We start from the raw sequence: 20571 nt of genomic DNA, 5'->3' as shown, positions 1-20571 counted from the left end.
TTTCCCTTTAGAATATTGTACATATAGCCACACATGGCCATGTGTAGCAAATGAAAGCTCAAACAGTTAAAACATATTCTCCATAAAATGCCTTAATTTATTCTAAACAAGTAGAAATGAATTCATTGCTGTCCTTTTAGGAAGATGTCACATAAAGAATTTAGCATTTAATTGTTATATGAACAACAGTTAGTCAGCCTATCTGTTCACTGGGGCATTTCTTTTTTAACCATAAAGTAGCTTGAACACCAGTAAATTAAACATGGGCAGCTAGCTCAACATCAGTGAAACACTTTCTTAAACCCTTTTTCTTCTGCTAAGTCCTATTTAACAGTCCAGTGTATCTCCCCAGGCAAAACAATTAGTATTTGTGTCGTTAAGTACACTCTTAGAATGTGAACCAATTTCCCTGGCAGCACCTTCTACTTGTCAGCCTTAAAGTATTGCCTGAAAGATCATATATTTATCATAGCAATCTTAAAATTAAATGCGGTGGCATCTTAAGAAATATATCCCTTTGCTCTACCCCAGACAGACTGACTGAAAGGCACCTATGTGTCCTCAGCTGGTTAGTCCCCAGAAACAGTTGGCTGAGGAGGCAACGTCTTGTCCTGTTTTTCTGCTCAGACTTCGAGCCAGATAATAAGTAAGCCGGGGCCTGGGTTTTGATCTGTGGAGATGCTAACTTGCCGTGATAAATCACTGTGGAGTTTGCTTGGAGAAGGGGCCCGGGTACCCATTCGCTTTCTAGGTAAGATACTAATTCAATTTAATTTGAAATGTTAATGCTTGGTCTGAAGGTTTACCTAAGGAAAAATGTGGTCTTACAGAGGTTCCCAGTTCTGCAAGATAGGACCCTGAGCCTTTTGCTGAACAATTTCACAGTACGACTGTGCAGAATTTCATTATTTTCACTCTTTTCCATAGCTCTCTTTGTGCAAATTTCATTACACTACAGGTTTTTCTTCCTAAAACATAACATGCTGGATGTTTGGATTAAATATAGAATATTTGGATCATCTGCCAAAAATACTGGAGACTCGACTTCTCAGGTGAATTGAGGTCATTTTGTAAGGACTGGTGCTGCTGTAGAGCTTTGGAAGAAGCATTTACAAGCAAAACATTGGCAGAGTTTTAATTTTATTTAATGACCTGCTTCCTACCAGCGATCTTGGCACCCTGTGCAGTGATTTGCAATCAGTTAATCACACAGAATGTTATAACATTGCAATAAGGGCCTTGCGTTCTAAGAGTCTCATAAATCCGCCAGCAACAAAAAACAGGAATCGCCTGCTCGGAGCCCTGTCCATGCAAAACCCCAAATCAGGAGGTGATTTTAACGCTCTGTTTTCTAACGTGTCCTCAGAAGCCTCAGTACTTTCTTGTAGACTCTGAATTTTGAAGTTCCTATTTCTCAGAGATGGTTTGGGCTGTCAGTATAGGAGTCTGTAAGTGTTCGGTTTAGACACGAGTCCTTTAGATGGGAGGGATTCTTGATTCTTCTGGATGGCTGAAAGAAGACTATGGCTTTGGTGATTTCCCGTGAATTCAGGGCAGTCATGCTCAGTTGCAGTAGGCCATATTTTGGGGAGTCTTTTAGGAATGAATCAGAAAGGAAACATGCTTCCATCCTGGGAATCCACTGACATTTGCTAGAGGCAGATGGCAGAAGGTGGGATGGTGAGATATTAGGAGTCAAGGAGAAAGAGACTTCGCATACTTGGCTTCGCCAAAAGCTTCTAGAATCTGTGTTTAGGATCTTAGACTTGTATTCTTGTCATTTCAGACGCACCCTTGCAGTCAACTGTTTAGCTCTGCTGGATTTTTTTTTCTTCTTATTTTAGTGTAGTAAATATGGAGCTATTAAATATTCTTAAAATTACGTAAGCCTAAACTCTTGGATAAATGTAGGTTGTGTTTTCTTGACTTGTTTCCATATGGCTCTGTTTTGGGGATGTTATTATATAACAAGAATATGGAATGTATAATTCTTAATATATATTCCATCTGATTAAAATGGAACCTTCTTTTAAGAAACGAAAGGCTTTTAAAGCTGCGTTACTTCCAATGAGTAGATTAAACTTCTGACTCTTGATGAATTTATTCCTACCAAAAATAGCTAACCTGTTTTTGATTACTTGTTAATGAGTCCAGGTTGGCATGATGGATTATACACAAAGTAGAGCTCATCCTGTATTTTTAGACACTTGATGCTTCTGTTCAACATGAGCTCTAAAATGCACCCACAAAGTTTTGCATGTGCAAACTACTTTTCACTGGCACATAGCTTGGAAGGAGAAAACAAAAGGAAGGTTTGGGCCAAAATCTGATGGTCTGTTAGTCAGCATAATCATGAGGCCCTATTTTGCATTTGGGCTCCAGTGTGAGGAAGTACAGTCACACACTGATGTGTCCCCGAGGACTGCGGACTGGAATCCCATCCCCCTTGAAAGGAGAATGCAGCAGTACTGCAAGGGGGAGGGTGTGTTTAGCTGCCTTTTAGGGTACTTCACTCAACTATCTGCAAAGATTTTTTTAAAAATTTTAGTTATTTTATGCTGAACAAGCAGCCTGAGGTAAAGCATCGTGAAAGATCAGATACTACATTTGTCTTTTATGAGCTACCTCTGCTCTGAGCTGGGTATGAGGTGATTACCTTAATGCATGTAGTGGGGAAAAGCTTAAATCTTAACTGTGTGAGCAGAGTACTGGGAAAAATCACATTAAAATTATCCTACTCAAAGAAATTATCATTGCTTCTGATAGGAATATGGAAGGGTTTTTGCAAATGCTGCTGCCAGTGAGTTACAATATTTCAAATTAAAATATTTCCTCTTCAGATAAGAGATATAGGTAATATATAGATAGGGTGGGTATTTTTTTTAGAGATGGTTATTTTATCTTTTTAGACCATTGGCTAACTTTGAGGATGTGTGGTTCAGGAAAATTTCAGAAAATTTATTTCATGAAGCGCTTGATTAAATGACTAATTCAACGAGGACCCAGAAAAAACACTAGGGCGGAAACCTGCCTAGCAATATCATTTTTGACCAGAATGGTCAAGACGAGACATATGTTCATGTGAAGAAGGTAGGTGATGTGATATTTCCCCGTCATTCAAAGATGAAAATATAAAGAATACATCTTCTCCCACCTCCTAAACCAAGTTTCAGCAAACATAGACTAAAACGATGCTTTTTCCAATGTAATGAACTTTAGGTGTATTTTCTGGTACTTCACTTTTACATGAGGGATTTGAATGAATGAATCAATGAATAGATTAACAAATGAATGCATGAAGGAATAAACTTGATTAATACTGAACAGTGGAGGTGGCTGAGTGGCATAGTGGTGAAGATAGAAGGCCTGGGTTCAGATTTACCACCTGTAAAAACTTAAGCAAGTGTTTAAACTTGGTGTGTGTCAGTTTCCTCATCTGTAAAATTGGACTTCTGACAGTATCTACTTTGTAGGTGGTATGAGGGTTTTATAAGACGAAACGTACAGTTCTGAGAACTTTGGAAGCACTTAGTAGACACAGTTATTGTCACTGTTACTGTTATACCTTGTGTTAAAAAAGGAGCAGAGCATTAGGAAGAACATTCAGTTGCTTCATCCACTGGGCAGCTTCCAAAATAGTTGCTCTGGGGACCTGAAGGACATATTATGTCTCATTGGAGTATTATCTAAATAGACACTTCTCAAAAAACATTCCACAGTACATGATAGAAGGTTCCCATAATCAGATGGTACTGGGAAATGGCGGTTTGGCGACTACACAACTTCTTCAAAACTTTCATTGTGCTCATGTGTACTGTGACTCTCCAAAAGTGGCACATACCAAACCTATTTAACCACAACATCCTCTTCTCCAGCCCAGAACCTTGCAGGGCTACTATTCCTTAAAGTATACTAGGAAGAAAACCAGTGATGTAAGTGGGTGTTGAAATAAACTCATTGCGCATGGCACACCCTTCAAATACATCCTTTCTCCCGTAGGAACAATTGAAATCCAAACGACATATGCCAACGTGATTTACCACGTGGGTTGTCTTCTGAATACCAAATACAACACAATGAATTTTAGATAGAGTTTTGTTTAGCCCCTAGGCCAGCATTTGGGCCTGTGGATAAGGATTTGTGTCCAGTCCTCTTAGGGCTTTTTTGGGTCACCTTCCTTGGGCTTATTCAAATGCACCGTGTGCTGAAATTAGTCATTGCTGATGAAGCGCAGGAGGTTATGTGCTTGGGCCTGGAGGCCTGATCTGACCTCTGATCTCTCAGCCTCATCTCATGCTGCTCTGTCCTTTCTCTCCCTGTGGTCCAGCCATAGGAAGTTCTTGCATTTATGTGAAAGGCCATAAATCTGCCCCTTTTGTACATCTATTTCCTCTTTCAGGAATATCCTGTCCTCCACCCTTTATTCTCAACCTGGTAAACTCTTGTTCGTCTTTCAAGACCCCAGCTCCAGGGTCACTTTCCTCCAAATGCCCATCCAGACCCTCCCAATCTGGGTTAGGAGCCTTCCTTGTGATTCTATAGTGTCCAGTAAATCCTTGTGTTACTTTCCACCATATTTTGTCACTTGTTTTCCCTCTGGACTCTTAAGTTGCTATATATTGTTTGTTTGAGATATTTACACACATTGAATGCTCAGATATTAACTCTATTATTCAATCATTTTTGTGGAAAGAATTTCAAGGCACAGAGTACTGCCATCACTCTAGAAAGCTCCCTTCTACCTCTTACCAACCAACCTTCATTCCCAGAAGCAGCTACTCATCTGCTTTCCATCAACCACAGGTTAATTTTGCTTATTCTAGAATGACATGGAATCAAATACTACGTACCTTTGTGTGTCCAGGGTTTTTTCGCTCAACATACTGTTTTTGAGATGCATCCATGCTGTTGCATGAATCTGTAATTGGTTCCCTTTTATTACTAAGGAATCTTGCTTCGATGAATTTACCACAATTATCCAGTCTTCTGTGGATAGATACCTGGCTTATTTCTAGTTTTTGGCTCTTATAAATAAAACTGCTATAAACAGTCTGTACAAGGCTTTTTGTGAATTACGTTTTCCCTTTTCTTGGATAAATACCTAGGAGTAGAATTCATCCTAGAATTGGTTCCTATTTAGCTTTTAAGAAACTGGAACAGTTTTTGAAGTGACTGTATGGGCTATAAACTCCCTGGGTGCTGAGACAAAGTCTTGTTCAACTCGGTTTCCCTGGTGTCCGACCCAGTGCAGGGCACATACTAGGCACTCAGTGTTGATTGAAGAGTGAATGGACAAGAAGCTCAAAACAGTTTTCCTTCTGACACACCCTCTCCTAACTGGAAAAATAAATAATGTTCTGTCCATCAAAGGGATGGAAACATGACTGGCTAAATGTGGGCTTATTCCAAGCAGATGAAAAATGGGGAATAACAGCTCCCTTCTGACCCTGCCTTGGACCTACATGTGCAGGTAAAGCCAAGTATGTAGATAGACACGGGACCATAGAAGGGTCCTGATCACCAGCAGCTGCAAAACTTACCTCCTAAAGTTAAAACTCCCAGCATTCCCATTCAAAACCCTCCACCATCTTCCAACACATCCCCACCCCTTTGGTTTATCTGCCCTAACTCATAATTCCACCAGACCCAACAGCTCTCTTTTCTTATGGCATCCAGCATTTCCTCCCCTTTGCAGTAGGGGTGAGCTCTACCTAAAATACCTCCACCCGAGGCCACCTCTTCCTGTTGACATTCTGGTCAGCCAGGCTCAATTCCAGTTCTGTCTTTGCTCTGAAGCCTGTCCTGGCTACCACATCTAAAAATGCTCTCTTTGGAAGATCTCTGAAGTGGTGTCCGCCTGTGGACAGTGTTCATTAGCCTCTTTTATAGTTATCTGTGTCTGCGTCTTCCTACTCTGTGAGGTAACAGGCTGTCAGAGGGCAGTGTGCTTAGTGGCCCTTATTGGTCTGGAAGGCGCTGGGGCCATTGGGCACTAAGTCACTGAGGCTACTTGCTCTTTGCTCTCGGTGGCTGATTCCACTAAAGAGAAGTTAAATTGTATGGTAATGCTGTGGCTCCTTCTTAAGAAGAGTTGTTTACAGAAGAAAGAGATCTAAAAGGAGGAGGATGTAGTGTAAACTTGGGAATTTGTGTCATCTTGTAGATAATTAAAGGGAAATTGGTTTCTTAGGCTCCAGTGTTAGTCATAGGTCACAAGTCAGGAAGCACAAATATAAACATCTAGAGTAGCTCCACGTGACATTTGTATGCATGAGACAACGTAAAATCATCTCCTATAGGAAGAGATGGCTTCAAGGAGTAAAGTAATTAATCTTAGTATATATATTCTCATTTGATTCCTGTTTTAATAAAGTCCTAATTTTGCCTCTGTTCTGCAAACTGCCTACTTCTCTAATGGTACAATTTCTAAAAGTATTTAAGTTTAATTTCCAGAAATGTAATATAGTAATCTTTGCTCTGATTGCAAACATAAATATGAAAAGAATGTTGAGTGTGAAAATTTACATTGAACAAAACATTTTCTATATATGATGTTGTACTTTTAAAATTTTAATCATTTTTGAGTGACATAAATTCAAAGCTGCAGTTGGAAAAGATATTTCAGGGTTTGGCTTCCCAGCAAATGTTATTTCAAACAGATAAGAATTACAAAGTGACTCTCGTTTTTAAAAAGAAAAACTTTTATGTTGCTCTGAAAACTGTAAATACCAACTTCTCAGAACAGAAAAAGGCATGTAAGTTCTTTGGCATCTCATAATTTTGTAGTTGATCAAGAGAAAAAAACACTCATTTATATACCTTTAAAGAATTGGGTGCCTTTTTTAAAAAGTCTGGTAATAACATAATTATTAAGAAGGAGGTAGAACTAATTAGCTTGGGTGTGTTTGATCTAATTGCTTGCCTTCTTCTGGTTTAAAGAAAAACACTGGATCTGGTATGCTTAAGAATTTTAACATCTGCTTTTCCCTCTGCTGAACCAGTAAGAAGTAAATGCAGCATTAAAATTCCTAGGTTGATTTTCTGCATTATTCACCTGGCAGAGATGTGAATTCAGTTCTTCTTTCAGCAAAATGAGAGGCATAACTCTTTCAGTGTGGGTAGAGTCATGCAGAAGGCAGTTTCCAGTTTTATTGCCATGGTACTTAGGAGTCCCTGGTCTCTACAACCTTAAGAGGAATTCAATGCCATGAAAATACTGCCCTGTCCTTGTAGCTGGAGACCTACATATTGTTTAATTCAGCACAATCTTAAAAAGCTGTCCCTGCTTCTTAACAGGGACTCTGAGGTTGGAACATCTTAATTTGTTTTGATTTAAAATTTGAGCTTGACATATTCCCTGATTACCTGAATGTATGCACAGTTTGAAACATGTACAAAATTAAGCAGAGGAGTATTATAACTGCTCATGTACCATCACCCAACTTCAAAAAATTAGGAAATTATGACCAGTGGTGATTTATGTAGATTCCTACCCACCAATCCCCCATGCCCAGCAACAACACACACCCTGTGCTATTTTGAAGCAAATTCTAAAAATCATCTGTAAGCATATACTGATACATCAGTATGTATGTACTGATACATACATATCTGAAAGATAAGGCTCTCTTTTTTAAACTATTATCACACCTAGGAAAAGTTATCAAAACTTCCATAATATCAACATATAGTCAGGGTTCAAGTTTCCAATTGTTTTATAAATGTAGTACGTGTGTCCTTTTTCCAGCTTGTTTTTTGGACTCAGTATGCAAATAAAGACCACATATTGCAATTGGTTGCTGTGTATTTTCATGCATTTTTTAACATAAAAGTTTTAATTATGAAAATTTCAAACTTACAGAAAAGTACAGAAAATCTGTATCATGCATGCATTTAACAAATGTTAACTTTATACCATATTTGCTTCAGATATCTCTTTGCCCTTTTTTTATTTGAAAGAAATGTTAGATATGAAATCCCTTCCCCTTATCTTTTTCTTTTTTCCTATTCAGAGTTATCCAATATCCTATAATTGGTGTGTCATTTCCACAGTGTGTTTTTATGCCATAAACATATATATGTATCAATAAACATATTTTTTGTTTTGTTTTAAAAAAACAAAAATATGACATATTGTTTATCGTTTATGGATACATATAAATGTAGTGGAAAACAAAAAATGATATATTGTTTATGGATACATATGTACGTAGTGATAGTATAAAAGAGCCTGCCCTTCTTCCCTTTCTCCCCCGCTCCATGTGTATGTGTGTGTTTATGTCTATTTGCAACTTATTTTTTCACTCAACGTGCATATTTGTACATGTAGCACAAATAGTTAATTTTAGACTGCTGTATGCTCTTCCATTATGTGAATAAACACCAGCATATTCATTACCTTACTAATGAGCAATTAGGATGTTTCCAATATTTTTGTATTACAAACGCTTCTCAGTAAACATTCTTTTATGCACATCTCCTTGTGCACATGAGTGAGAGTTTATGTAGATTATGAACACCTAGAAGTAGTAGGGATGTCTTTGGTTTCACTGGGTATTACTGATTTCTCTCTAAAATTGTATAGTGTAACTCTCAGCAGCAACGTACGAGAGGTCGAGTTTCTCCAGATTCTCCCCAACACTTAGCATTGTTAGGCTTCTCAATATTTGCCGATATCATGGGTATGGAATGGGTAACCCCTTTCTTTCAATTTGTACTTCCCTAATTACCAGTGAGATTTAGTTCCTTTTTAATATTTATTAGCTTTTTAGGTTTCTTCCTCTCTGAAGTGCCTGTTTATAAAGGTTTTTTTCTAACAGCAGATATTAGAATTTCAGAAGTCTCTAATCTTAATTATACAGACACGTTCATTCTTTTAGAATGGGCTCAATATATTTCGTACTTTGAGAAGTAGTTTTCCGAAAATCCATATTTATATGTAGACATTTAAGATTAGAAAAGGACATTTGTGAGAGCTGAGCCCTTTTAAGATGGAGAAAAATCAACTGTATGAACAGAAGCTACTAAAAATAATGTCATTGTTCTATCCTACTGAGACTTTAACCATCTGCCTTATTTTTTCATTTGCTCACTTCTTTTCTACCTCCTATATTTTCCTCCAGAGTTCCTATACTTCTCTCAATAACTGATCAATGTTATTTTACACACACTCAACACATTCCAAAATCTATCAGCTTCATCTTCCTTCCTGGAAATTTCCCTTCCAGAATCTTCTGTCCTCTTACTCTAATATGCCCTTGTTGCTGTCCCGGCCAGCAGTGTAGCTGTCACCTGGGACATCTCTTCATATCTCTCCTGTGTTGGATCCTATTGTCCTCAATCCCAATCTTTCTCTTTTATGGCATATTCCTTTATTTGTTGGAGCATATCTCTAAATCTTCCTAAGAAAAAATCTAATAATGAAAGGATTTTTTTTTCCAAATCAGTTGAAATGTCTTTTTCATTTCCTTTATTTATTCTTGCTACTTTTATACTTGGTTTTTATAATATATCTGGGCTTAGAATTCTATACCCAAATTATCTTCCTTCAGAATTCTGAAGGATTTGATTCTTCCACTTCTCAGCGTTGCTGTTAAAAAGTCTGATGCCATTCTGATTCCTAATTCTTTGTTTGCAACCTGTTTGTGCTTTAGGAAGCCTCTAGAATTATCACTTTATTCATTCTCGGATGAATTTTATAATATGCCTTAGTCTGGTCTTTTGTTAAAATCATTTTTACCGGTTATTCATTAGACTCTTTCAATCAAGAAATATATTTTCCTTCGAATCTGTGACATTTTCTTCTTCAAAAAATTGCTTCTCTTCAGTTTTATCTTTACTGGAACTGTTTCCAGTTATAAATTGGACCTCTTGGAGCCTCTGATTTTTCTGTTTATTCCCATTTCTTCATGTTTTTGTTCTACTTCCTGGGAGATGTTCTCATCCTTAACCTCCTACTTTTCCATTGATTTTTTTAAAAATTCAGCAGCATATTTTTAATTTCTAAGAGATTTTTCCTTGTTCTCTTATAGTTCCTATTTTATGGAATCTTGTTTGGTGGCCGAAATATCTTAAAAATTTTTTTTGAAGATGTTAATTATGGTTTTTGGATGTTTTCTTCAGCTTCTTGTGTTCCTGAGTTGTGTTCCATTTTCAAGTTAGGTTTGTTTTAAGCTCTCCTTTTCATATTCCATAGTGTACTTACCATTGTGGATTGGTGTGAGGTTTGAATTGAATGCTTGACTCAAGGTCAAATAATGTTAGTGGCTTAAAGAGAGAAGCCTTATTGTGCAGTTCTATCTTGGCTACATTTTTAGCTTCATTCCTACTGAGAAGACAAGAATTAGAATAAATGAAATTGTAAGGTACTTTCTAAACATAAGAATTCCAAATTGGTGATTCCCACAACTCTAATTACAGTAGGTAGAATTTTTGAATAAGGTCTTCACTAATTCATTCATTCATTTGACATTATATGTTGACACCTACTGTTGTTAGGAACTGAAATTTACTCAGATATTGTTGGACTAGATGTACATCTTTTAGTTCCTATTTCTTAAAAAATGTTAGTTTTTGGTTTTAAGTAAACTCAAGACTAAAGAATAGGGATCCAAATTCTAAAAGAACATTATCAATTCACTGCTCTGGACAAATGGACTCAGTATCATTTTTTTTTTTTAATGTGGACCATTTTTAAAGTCTTTATTGAATTTGGTACAACATTGCTACTGTTTTATGTTTTGGGTTTTTTGGGGGGTTTTTTTTGGGTTTTTTTGTTGTTGTTGTTTTTTGCGGTACGCGGGCCTCTCACTGTCGCGGCCCCTCCCGTTGCGGAGCAGAAGCTCCGGACGCACAGGCTCAGCGACCATGGCTCACGGGCCCAGCCGCTCCGCGGCATGTGGGATCTTCCCGGACCGGGGCACGAACCCGTGTCCCCTGCATCGGCAGGTGGACTCCCAACCACTGTGCCACCAGGGAAGCCCTATGTTTTGGTTTTTTTGGCCATGAGGCATGTGGAATCTTCACTCCCCAACCAGGGATCAAACCCGCACCCCCTGCATTGGAAGGCAAGGTCTTAACCACTGGACTGCCCGGGAAGTCCCCACGGTATCGTTATTACACCTTAAAAAATTTAATAGTTTTTACTTAAAATCATACTCTCAGTACTTGAATTTCTCTGATTGTCTCAATTTTTTTTCCCTTGGTTTGTTTGAATTGGGATCCAAATAGTTTCATGTATTGCATTTGGTTTGTATATCTCACGAATCTTTTAATCTAAAGTTCCCTTGCCTTAAAAAAAAATCTTACAACTTGTTGAAAAGACTGGGTTGTTTATTTGGTGAAAAGACATTTTTTTTTTCTGAAAAAAATATATTTCCTGAAAAATTTTCTACATTCTGGATTTTGCTGATTGCATCCCTGTGGTGTCACTTAACGTAGTCTTCTGTCTCTATATTTCCTGTAAACTGGTAGTTGGGAATAGGTATTTGATATTTGACTAGATGCAGGCTTTATTTTTTGACATGAAAAAATCTTCATAGATGGAGTTGTCTGTTTCCTATGTTGTAGATGTTGTGTGTTTCCTCTTGCATCCCATCAGGAGGCTTGAGGTGTCTGTTTCTCTCTTTGCGATATTAAGATTGACCCGTGGGTTCGGATGTTGTCCATCCATTATAAAGTTCCCCATCAGCTCTTCTCCTAATGCCTTTAGCAGCCATTGATGATGATTGCCCGAGTCTGCTATAGATGTTATATACAGGGTCAAGAGTCTCTGAATTTGGAAAACCTCACCTATTTCCAGCTTCTCACCCCTGATTTATTCTGGCATCTTGGTCATTTATTGTCTCTTTCTTTCTTAGTCTATAATAGATTTATTATTCTCTAGTGCACTATTCCCCAAAGTATATTACATGGAACACAACACTGAAAAGTACACTGTGAGAAAAGGCTCCCCGAGTTTGGGACCTGCCACATACAGTTTTTCCCTTTCAGAGATTAATAATACAGGTGAGCCTATTAAAGTTCTGGGGAATTTGTCAATAAAGAAACTTGATTAACCCGGAGTTTCATCAACTTACTTGACCACTGTATTCTTTTATCATTAATACCTATTAGTATCCTGATTGGAGAAACACACTTTGAAATGCATCTCAGAGAAGAGGGGAAGGTGGAAGCACTTGCCCCGTTCTCCCGTGGGACTTGCTGATGTTAAGGTCATGACTCAGTAACACGGGCACCCTTCTGGGTGAGAGAGTGTGAGAGCAAATCAAAGTTCACACAGAGACAATGGACGTATCATAATGCATCTTGTGTTAACATAATTGTAACTTCATTGTATTGATTGCTTCAATTGCTGTGTTTCTTATCAGTGTTACCTACATAACCAACATAGATTATTCCAAATATGTTAATTACTGGTAAGAAAATAAAGTCCAACTCTAACGGTCACAACTTTAAAAAATGATAAGTTTGCTTTCTTACATTACACATTTACACGTATACAACCCCAGAGTACACTTCGGTTATTTTATTTCAGGTGCAGGATTGGTACGTGAGGAGTAATGAAGGGAATCCTAACACTCATTGAGGTCATTGGCTTCAGATATCCAGATTGGTTTTTATGCCAGATGTTCACATGCTGTTTGTGGCTCACTATGGGAAATGCAGTTGAGCAAAAGCAGTGAGGGAGAAAAATTTTCCTTAGCTCTGAGGACATGTTGAGTTTTGTACATTAAGTGTTTTCCATTAGAAAGAATATGCTGTGCATTAATGCTCCTGAGAAAAAAATAGTGATTGCCAGTAAGGCCATCAGGAAACAATTTTGTAAATGTTTCACAGTATAAGCATGAATCGATCATTAAATGGGTGAATACAACTTATTTTGCAGACTTGGAATATGAATGACAATTTGTTTGAGGTGGTGTTATTCTAGGAAAGTGTGAGTTTTGATTATAGGAACTTGCACGAGGGATACAGTAGTAAAGAGTATGAGTCGGAACACTTCATTAAAATAACCAAGAACAGAGCCAGGACCCAGAGACATGAAGTTCTGTTTTGTGAGTCTTTTTGGGGAGAATGGATTGGGGTAAGACACGGAGAGGGCTGACACACATCATCAATGATCCGAACGTTGACTCAACGTGCTTTTGTAGCACTGGGCTGCGGGCTGTCTGGCCATTGGGTAATGTGGAGTTAAATTCAGACCTGGACATTAATGTTTATGATGGAAGTTATCCTGGTGCTTTGAAATTGAAACAAAGCTTTTCTTTAAAAATTATTAGGATTTAAAATGCTTTTCTATTCAGAAAATCCAGAAAAAGGCAAAGACTACATGAATTAAATATTTTAAAACAATAGACAACCACTTTCTTTATGACAAACTCCTGTTAGGTTTGCTGTTCATAGAAGGGAAGATCAAGTGTAGATTTTGACCGTGGACCTTATCTTCCACTCATTAGGTAGCTTTCCAAATCCTGTGCTCTGAGGGCTGTGTGGGCTCAACTCAAATACGTGTTGTAGGGAAGACTGAAAGTAGAAGGGTGGCGCATATATCCAGAAATTACCCTTAAAACATTATTTTGAATGCAACTTAAGGTAATAAATTTGTATTCCTTGAGCAGAAAGCAGTTGAAAAATGCATTCACTGTTGCACTTCTAGAATAGTATTTGGCACATTACTGAGCCAAAACACAGGTGTAAACATTCTCCTACAGTATAAGAAGTTTAAGAGGCCTGAATGATGATTTCAGTTCAATCCTTCATGAACTGAAGCCCAGAGAGCGGAAGTGACTCGCCCAAGGTTACATTGACCTTGTGGTTTAAAAGATTTCATTCACTTCTCAGCTTGGGAGACACTTCATTCATTTTCAGTGTGACACGTGGTTGCATTTTACACCTTGACTTTACAGTCTGGTCTTGCAAATAACCAATTATCCAGTTGGCTCAAAAGAATAATAATGATGGTGAGCTGACGCAGGGAAGGCCAATTTTTCTTCCCGCTCGTGTCAGCTTTGCAGGTGCCAATCCCTATGGTTTTATGTCATCCAGATCCCACATTCTCTTCCTTCACAGTTTGAAATTCCAATAGCAGGTGAGCAAAGTGTGAAAATGATAAATGCAAATGTCAACAAATGCATTTTTAGCCCTTCAAGGCTACAATGAAGGGCTAAAAATAGGGGGATTTGGGGAACTGTCTCTGGGTATCAGCACATCATACAGCCTATGGCCTGGGTGTTTTCTGCCCCCCGCCCATAAGACAAAGGGGATAGGACCAGCCAAAATGTGTATACTTATCATTTTTAGAAACTTCCTGAGAAGACTGACTTAGACCCTACAGTGAGACTGAGGAAATTTCTTGTGAAGGAAGAAGTTTTAGGCTGTGAAGAAAAGTTCAGCTAAATAGGGAAAAAAAAACCTGCATCAAGATTCTACTCCTCCACTTGGTTTAGCTAGGCTTTGATGTGTTTTAGCCTATTTGTCCTTATTTTAAGGTAATAATGCTCACTTTGTTGAGTTTCCAGAGGTATGGGAAGGATCAAATTATTTCTTTTATGTCAACTAAGAGGGACAGTTGTGTTGAGACAGTAGATTAAAAGGTTCTTTGTAGTTTGAAGTTTTGTTTCATCATAAGAGCATTTGGTTTTTTATCTGACCAAATTATGATTGTGTTAATATTTCTTTGCTTATTAAAAAATGAGGTATTCTGGTTTTTTTGAATTTCTGAATTTTATTTATTTTTTTATACAGCAGGTTCTTATTAGTTATCCATTTTATACGTATTAGTGTATACATGTCAATCCCAATCGCCCAATTCATCACAGACACCCCACACACACCCCCCCACCACTTTCCCCCCTTTGGTGTCCATATGTTTGTTCTCTACATCTGTGTCTCAATTTCTGCCCTGCAAACCATTTGCCCTGCAAACCATTTGTACCAAATTTCTGCCCTGCAAACCATTTGTACCATTTTTCTAGGATCCACATATATGTGTTAATATATGATATTTGTTTTTCTCTTTCTGACTTCACTCTGTATGACAGTCTCTAGATCCATCCACGTCTCAACAAACGACCCAATTTCGTTCCTTTTTATGGCTGAGTAATATTCCATTGTATGTATGTACCATATCTTCTTTATCCATTCGTCTGTCGATGGGCATTTAGTTGCTTCCATGACATTGCTATTGTAAATAATGCTGCAATGAACATTGGGGTGCATGTGTCTGTTTGAATTATGGTTTTCTCTGGATATATACCCAGTAGTGGGATTGCTGGGTCATACGGTAATTCTATTTTTAGGTTTTTAAGGAACCTCCATACTGTTCTCCATAGTGGCTGTATCAATTTACAGAGGGTTTACAATTTACAAGAGGGTTCTTTTCTCCACAAAAAAAGAGGTATTCTATTTTTATTTCCAGTAATTTACAGGCATTTTGATCACAAATAAAATTGGATGATTAATTCTACTCCCCAAGAATTCTGCTTTCTGAATCAACGAGGGTTTATTTTAACAAATGTTTTTTCAGTTTAGGGTTCTATACGACGATCATACTCTCTAGGGTAGAGCGTGTGGAAGAAGGTGGCTGACCTTGAGAAATATACAATTGCTGTGCTGGAGTCCTTTCAGGGTTGAAATGGAGTAATAAAATCAGAAATCACAGAACGGTTTCTAATTTCAAAGACAGACTGTCTGACCTTGCCTAAGTAGTTCAGGTAGAAACCAAGAAGGAACGTGGAGAAGGAAATTGAGTTCCCCTCCCGGTGACACACAAGCACAACATCAATACATATGGGATTACAACGTGGGCCATTGATTCCCTTTAGGGTCCAGGAGATGTTTTTCTCCTGTATTTTTATTATTTGAAAAAATTCTGATTAAATCTCTCTTTGCCTGCCTTATACTCACACACAAATGAAAAACCTCCCCCCATGTTTACTCTTGGTTCTCTATCTTCCTGAACTGGAGCCTACAATTTAAGATAAAAGAATTCTTTCTGAAATGTATTTGGTTCTTGGGCTCTTTTCGAACAAGTCTTTTCTTGAAACCATGAAGGGGACTTCCCAGATGCCTAGAATCACCAGTATTTTGGATTCTTTGCTACATGTTTCCTACCCCAGAGGAAGGAAACTTACATGGATTAAGGGCTTCCGTTCTGCCCGGCTTTGTCACATTTGTCAGCAGTCGCGTCCCGACAACTGCCTCTTTCAATGGATGATTGTTCATTCTCCCTGTAGCGCTTCTTGCACCCTGGCTGGACCTTCTGTGGGCCAGTAGGCAGCGCTGTGGTTGGTGGCTGAGGTGAACTGTTCTCCAGTCGGTCAGCCTCTGCTAGATGGAAGTTCTGAGGCATGTTTTTGTTTTTTAGGTTGCATAATACTAAACATCAGTAGTTTAACTGGGAATGTTTATTTTTAGAGGTGAAATGGTTTTATTTCAATGGCTAGGAAAAGGAGTTAAAAGTGTGAAAATGTGTGATGACCACAGACAGGCGAAGGACAGAGAACATTCTAGGTTGATCTGTGTTGCCCTGATAGTGAAATCATTGCCTGGGTTTTTTTTGTGTTTACCTGATTGAATGAGGGAGGTTCCTAATTTTATAGTAATTACTGTGTCGGTTTGGAGGAGCTCAGAATGTCTTTTTTCTTTCTTTTTTTGGTAAGTGTTCAAAATTCGGTACTTAGGGAGGTTAAGCATTACACATCCAGGGTGTCTTAATGCTGCAAAGATGGTCAAGTCATTTCCAGCACAACAAGAAATGGGGACCATGAGAATCTTGAGCAGATGAGCAAGTGGGAATGATCCTCTGAGTTCAAATCTGGATTACTTCCTAGCTGCACGATGGGCAAGAATGTAGCCTGAGCCTCAGTTTCCCAATCTGTAAATTGTGCGTTACAACATTTTGAGGCTTGAGGAGATGATGACTGTAAAAGGCCTGGAACAGGTGCTGTGCCCAGAGAAGGCACCGTACACATGGTGGATTTGGAGGCATTTTCAGTAGTCATGTTTTCAGTAGTGAGTGAGAGCCCAATATTTGAGGTATGGGATTAGGATCAACAGAATCAAGTCACCCCAATATAAATGGATTTTTTTCTTTGTGCCCCATTGATACCTAGAGTTAGGGATGGCCTAAACCTTTGAGCAGAGCTGTGGAGTGCAGCCTCACCTCCTTTCCCCAACCCCTCCCTTCCCCTCCCCTCCTTTCCCTTCCCCTTCCCCCTTCCCTCTCCTCCCCTCCCTTCTATTTTCTCCCCTCCCTTCTCCTCCCCACCTCTCCCCTCCCCTCCCCCCAGGGTCCTCCTGGGCTGGCTTTGGAGGCACAGGACAGCTCCTCCAGGTGACCTGTGTCTACTTCCTGTGGCCCTGGCTGCCGCTCTCCCGCTGGCTCTGCCTCCTATTGGAAGAAGTGACGAAAGGGGGTGTAGCAAAGGAAGCCGCATCCCTGAAGGTGGAGCCCTGTGAGGACATTTTGCTCTTCATTCCAGCCAGGCCTTGCTTCCTGTCTTCCCTAATAACCAAAGAACCTTGTCAGGAGCGTAAAAATTACAAGCATTTTTGTCATCAGAGTGCTGGCGGTTATGTGTATCCATCTAAATAATAGAGCCTTTGAATAAAATGTGGCAAGGATTAGAATGACCTCTTGTTAATGCCTGAAAAAAGAACAGGTGGGCCTCAGGGCTCTGCATCTTCCCCACCTGGGTTTCCATGTAGACTGCTTTTTGCTCCAGCTGAAGCTGGTTATTTGTAATTTTCCCACATAGCTAAGCTTCCGGGAGGACGGTCAGTGGAGCAATGCAGAGAATATGGTTTGCAGCAACAGCCTTGCTTTTTTTTCAAATCAAAATCCCCCTTTGCCTTTCCTTTAAACCATGTACTAGAGGGTTTTATCAGAAAAGGGAAAATGGGCTGTGCCCTGCTGTTGCTAGGTAACCAGAAAAATAACAAACCCAGTCAGTTGTTACCAGAATGATTTTCCCCAGGAACCTGGTTCTTTTTGCTAAGTGATTTGTGTGGTGTTAACAGATTTGCATAATGGTGAGGCTGGAGGGTCTCCATCCTTCATCTCCTTTCTGCCCTCCCCTTTCCCCATATCGGGAAAGTCCCAGGTACCTTATTTGAGTCTTCCAGATCAGTTCTTGACTTTGAGTTACTCTGAGGGAAGATGCGGTGCAGATGCAAATATGGCTTATTGCACACAGCCGGAGTAGGTAACTGTATTTCTAAGACGTTGAACCCATTTTTAAAAATAACTGGGCACCCCCTTCTCAGCAGGTGCAGTGTTTGAACAGCCCACAAATGGTAACAAGTTTTTGTTTGACGGTTTTGCTGGGAGTATTTTGTAAAGGTTATTTTTAGCTACAGGAGATGTTTGTACACCCAACCAACCATTTTAGTGATTTTGATTAAATCATTAGATATCCATTTCATTCCTTTCTCACTGGACTCGTCATTCTCTCCGTGGCTAGCTCTATGGCCACAGCATTTCCCCATCTTCGAGGGCTCTGACTCTGACTCCTAGTTTCACCTGACTTGTAGGTCTCAAGCTGACTCTCCTGTGACCTGTGCTGTCTGTTTGTTGCAGATTTGGACCTCTCTCAGACTGCATGCCCGCCCCCCCAGGACTCAAATCCGCATGGCCCTCAGCTGCAAACGTTCATAGCAGAAGCAAAGCTAAATCTACAGAGAGTAACCAGACAAGATGGCGAAACTGGAGATGGAGCAGAAGAAACTATTGTTTACCTCTAATTGTGTTGTTATTTTTCCAAATGAAACAAAATACAGGCATTTGGGGGAGAATTTTTTTTTCCTTTCCTGATGTGTGTGTGACTGTGTCCAAATTGCTTTAGGAGTAATGTTTAATATTTCGTGCAAGTTTATTTTGGGGGCATGAGTCTAATAATTAAATTATTGAAAACAACTCTGTTTGTATCGTCATTAACTTATCACACCCAATTCCAGACTCCTGGAGGAGAAATTAACTTAGATAAGCAGAAATATGTTCAAAGTTGTTATGACCCTAGAGTAAAATTCCATATTGTATTTTCTACAGGATCATTTGTTTTTTGAAATGCCTTTTGAGATCTAGGTGAAGCACTTTGGATGGAAAGAGTGATATAATTGGCATATTTTCACAATCACAGCAGCTGATTAGGAGGAGTGACCTCAGGGCCCTCAAAGGCCAGGAGGATGTGGAAAAGAACTTTTCTTAGCTACTCTTTGGGACATCAAAGGGGTCACCCCTGGTGGTGAGCTGTCACAGTCACCAAGCAACCGAGGTACCCTATTTGGACCCCTGTCCTAACCGGGTGGCCACTCTACTGTGGACACAATCTGGACTCTTGGGACCTGGGGCAGAGACTGTTCAGATGCACCTTCGTGGTCCTAATGCTTGTGGGCTTTGAATTCAGTCATAGATCAGCGGCATCTTTCAACACAGCCCAGAGGCACGGCCCCAGCAAGTCGGTTCGAGGTAAAGTTTAGTAGCAACACTTTGCTACCGAAGTAAGACTTTATTAGCCCTTGCTTCTCGCAGCTGGCCCTGCCTCCTTTTGGTCCCGGGAGCACCAAAGACCACCACTCACTGGAGGGATCGATGCCCAGCAGTTACTGAAGGACAAAAGCTGCTCTCTCGGTGAAGCTTGTGGCCTGAATGTGCTTTTCCGCAAAGGAAAACTGGCGCATCTTGCTTTCAAGGTACTATGGGTCTCTGTGTGAGAAAATAAACCAGGAAATGTTTTCAGCTTGTTCTTCAGAAGTGTTTGTGTATGTTTTGGTCAGTGTCAATAAATATCTATTCCCTTGCTAGTTTACTTTGAAATTTTAAAACTGTTTAGAACCATAGTAAAATACACATTTCACACTCAAACACAATCTCCCTTTATTAAAAATGAAAATAAAGGAGGAATACTAAATTCACCCAGGCTTGCAACACTTACCAGGAGGGAGCTGTGATAGGAAGAGAAAAAAATTCACCCTGGTTCCGTTATGTTTTTTTCCCACTTAAGTTACCAGTGGAATAACGAACCTATATTTTCACTTGGGCAAGTCTAATCTGAGTTTTAAAAAACACCTTTTTGGGGGACACTCTTTTTTCTGACTCTTGCCTCTTCTGGCCATTTTGGTCACAATCGTATTAACAGATTCAGAGACTAATTTTCACAGAATGGATGATAGCTTGTTAAAATTTTAATCAGTCTCTTCATCTCCAAGATGAACTCCTAAATTATAAGGTGCATCTTCTATTCCTAAAGACATCTAGAGAGAAAGATCTATCTTCCCTCTCTCTCCAATAATGTCTATTCCAGAATTCTCTATCCTTCAAATAAAAAGCGTATAGATATTTCAGTATAAATCCTTGCTCTGATAACTATAAATATCTTTCCGTTTTTGCTGACAGAGGCTATGGAAATAACCATACGTGAAAATAGGTAAAGATGTTCAAAATCCCCACGGAGTTCTTTAAAAATACATATGCTCGGTTGATTTTCAAGTCCTGCAAACTCTGGGGCTTTGTGTAGCCACCCAGGGGAAGCTTCAGCATTATTTGATATATCTCTATTCATAGATTCCTCT

At 39.2% G+C, this 20571-nt stretch overlaps 1 protein-coding gene across 10 annotated transcripts in view; it reads left to right on the top strand.

Moving 5' to 3' along the window:
* The window catches only part of ARHGEF28 (Rho guanine nucleotide exchange factor 28), a 308933-nt gene extending 289130 nt beyond the window's left edge, over positions 1 to 19803 (top strand). For all 10 annotated transcript variants that reach the window (XM_049707682.1, XM_033430011.1, XM_012533384.3 and 7 more), the window contains one exon: positions 18581 to 19803. In XM_049707682.1, coding sequence (XP_049563639.1) covers positions 18581 to 18744 — 164 coding nt within the window. In that variant the 3' untranslated portion in view covers positions 18745 to 19803. The remainder of the gene's footprint in view (positions 1 to 18580) is intronic.
* Positions 19804 to 20571: the final 768 nt, after the last annotated feature.

The sequence above is a fragment of the Orcinus orca genome, chromosome 3 (genome assembly GCF_937001465.1).
Source record: "Orcinus orca chromosome 3, mOrcOrc1.1, whole genome shotgun sequence".
Lineage (NCBI taxonomy): Eukaryota > Metazoa > Chordata > Mammalia > Artiodactyla > Delphinidae > Orcinus > Orcinus orca.
This window is presented reverse-complemented; position numbering and strand designations above follow the sequence as displayed.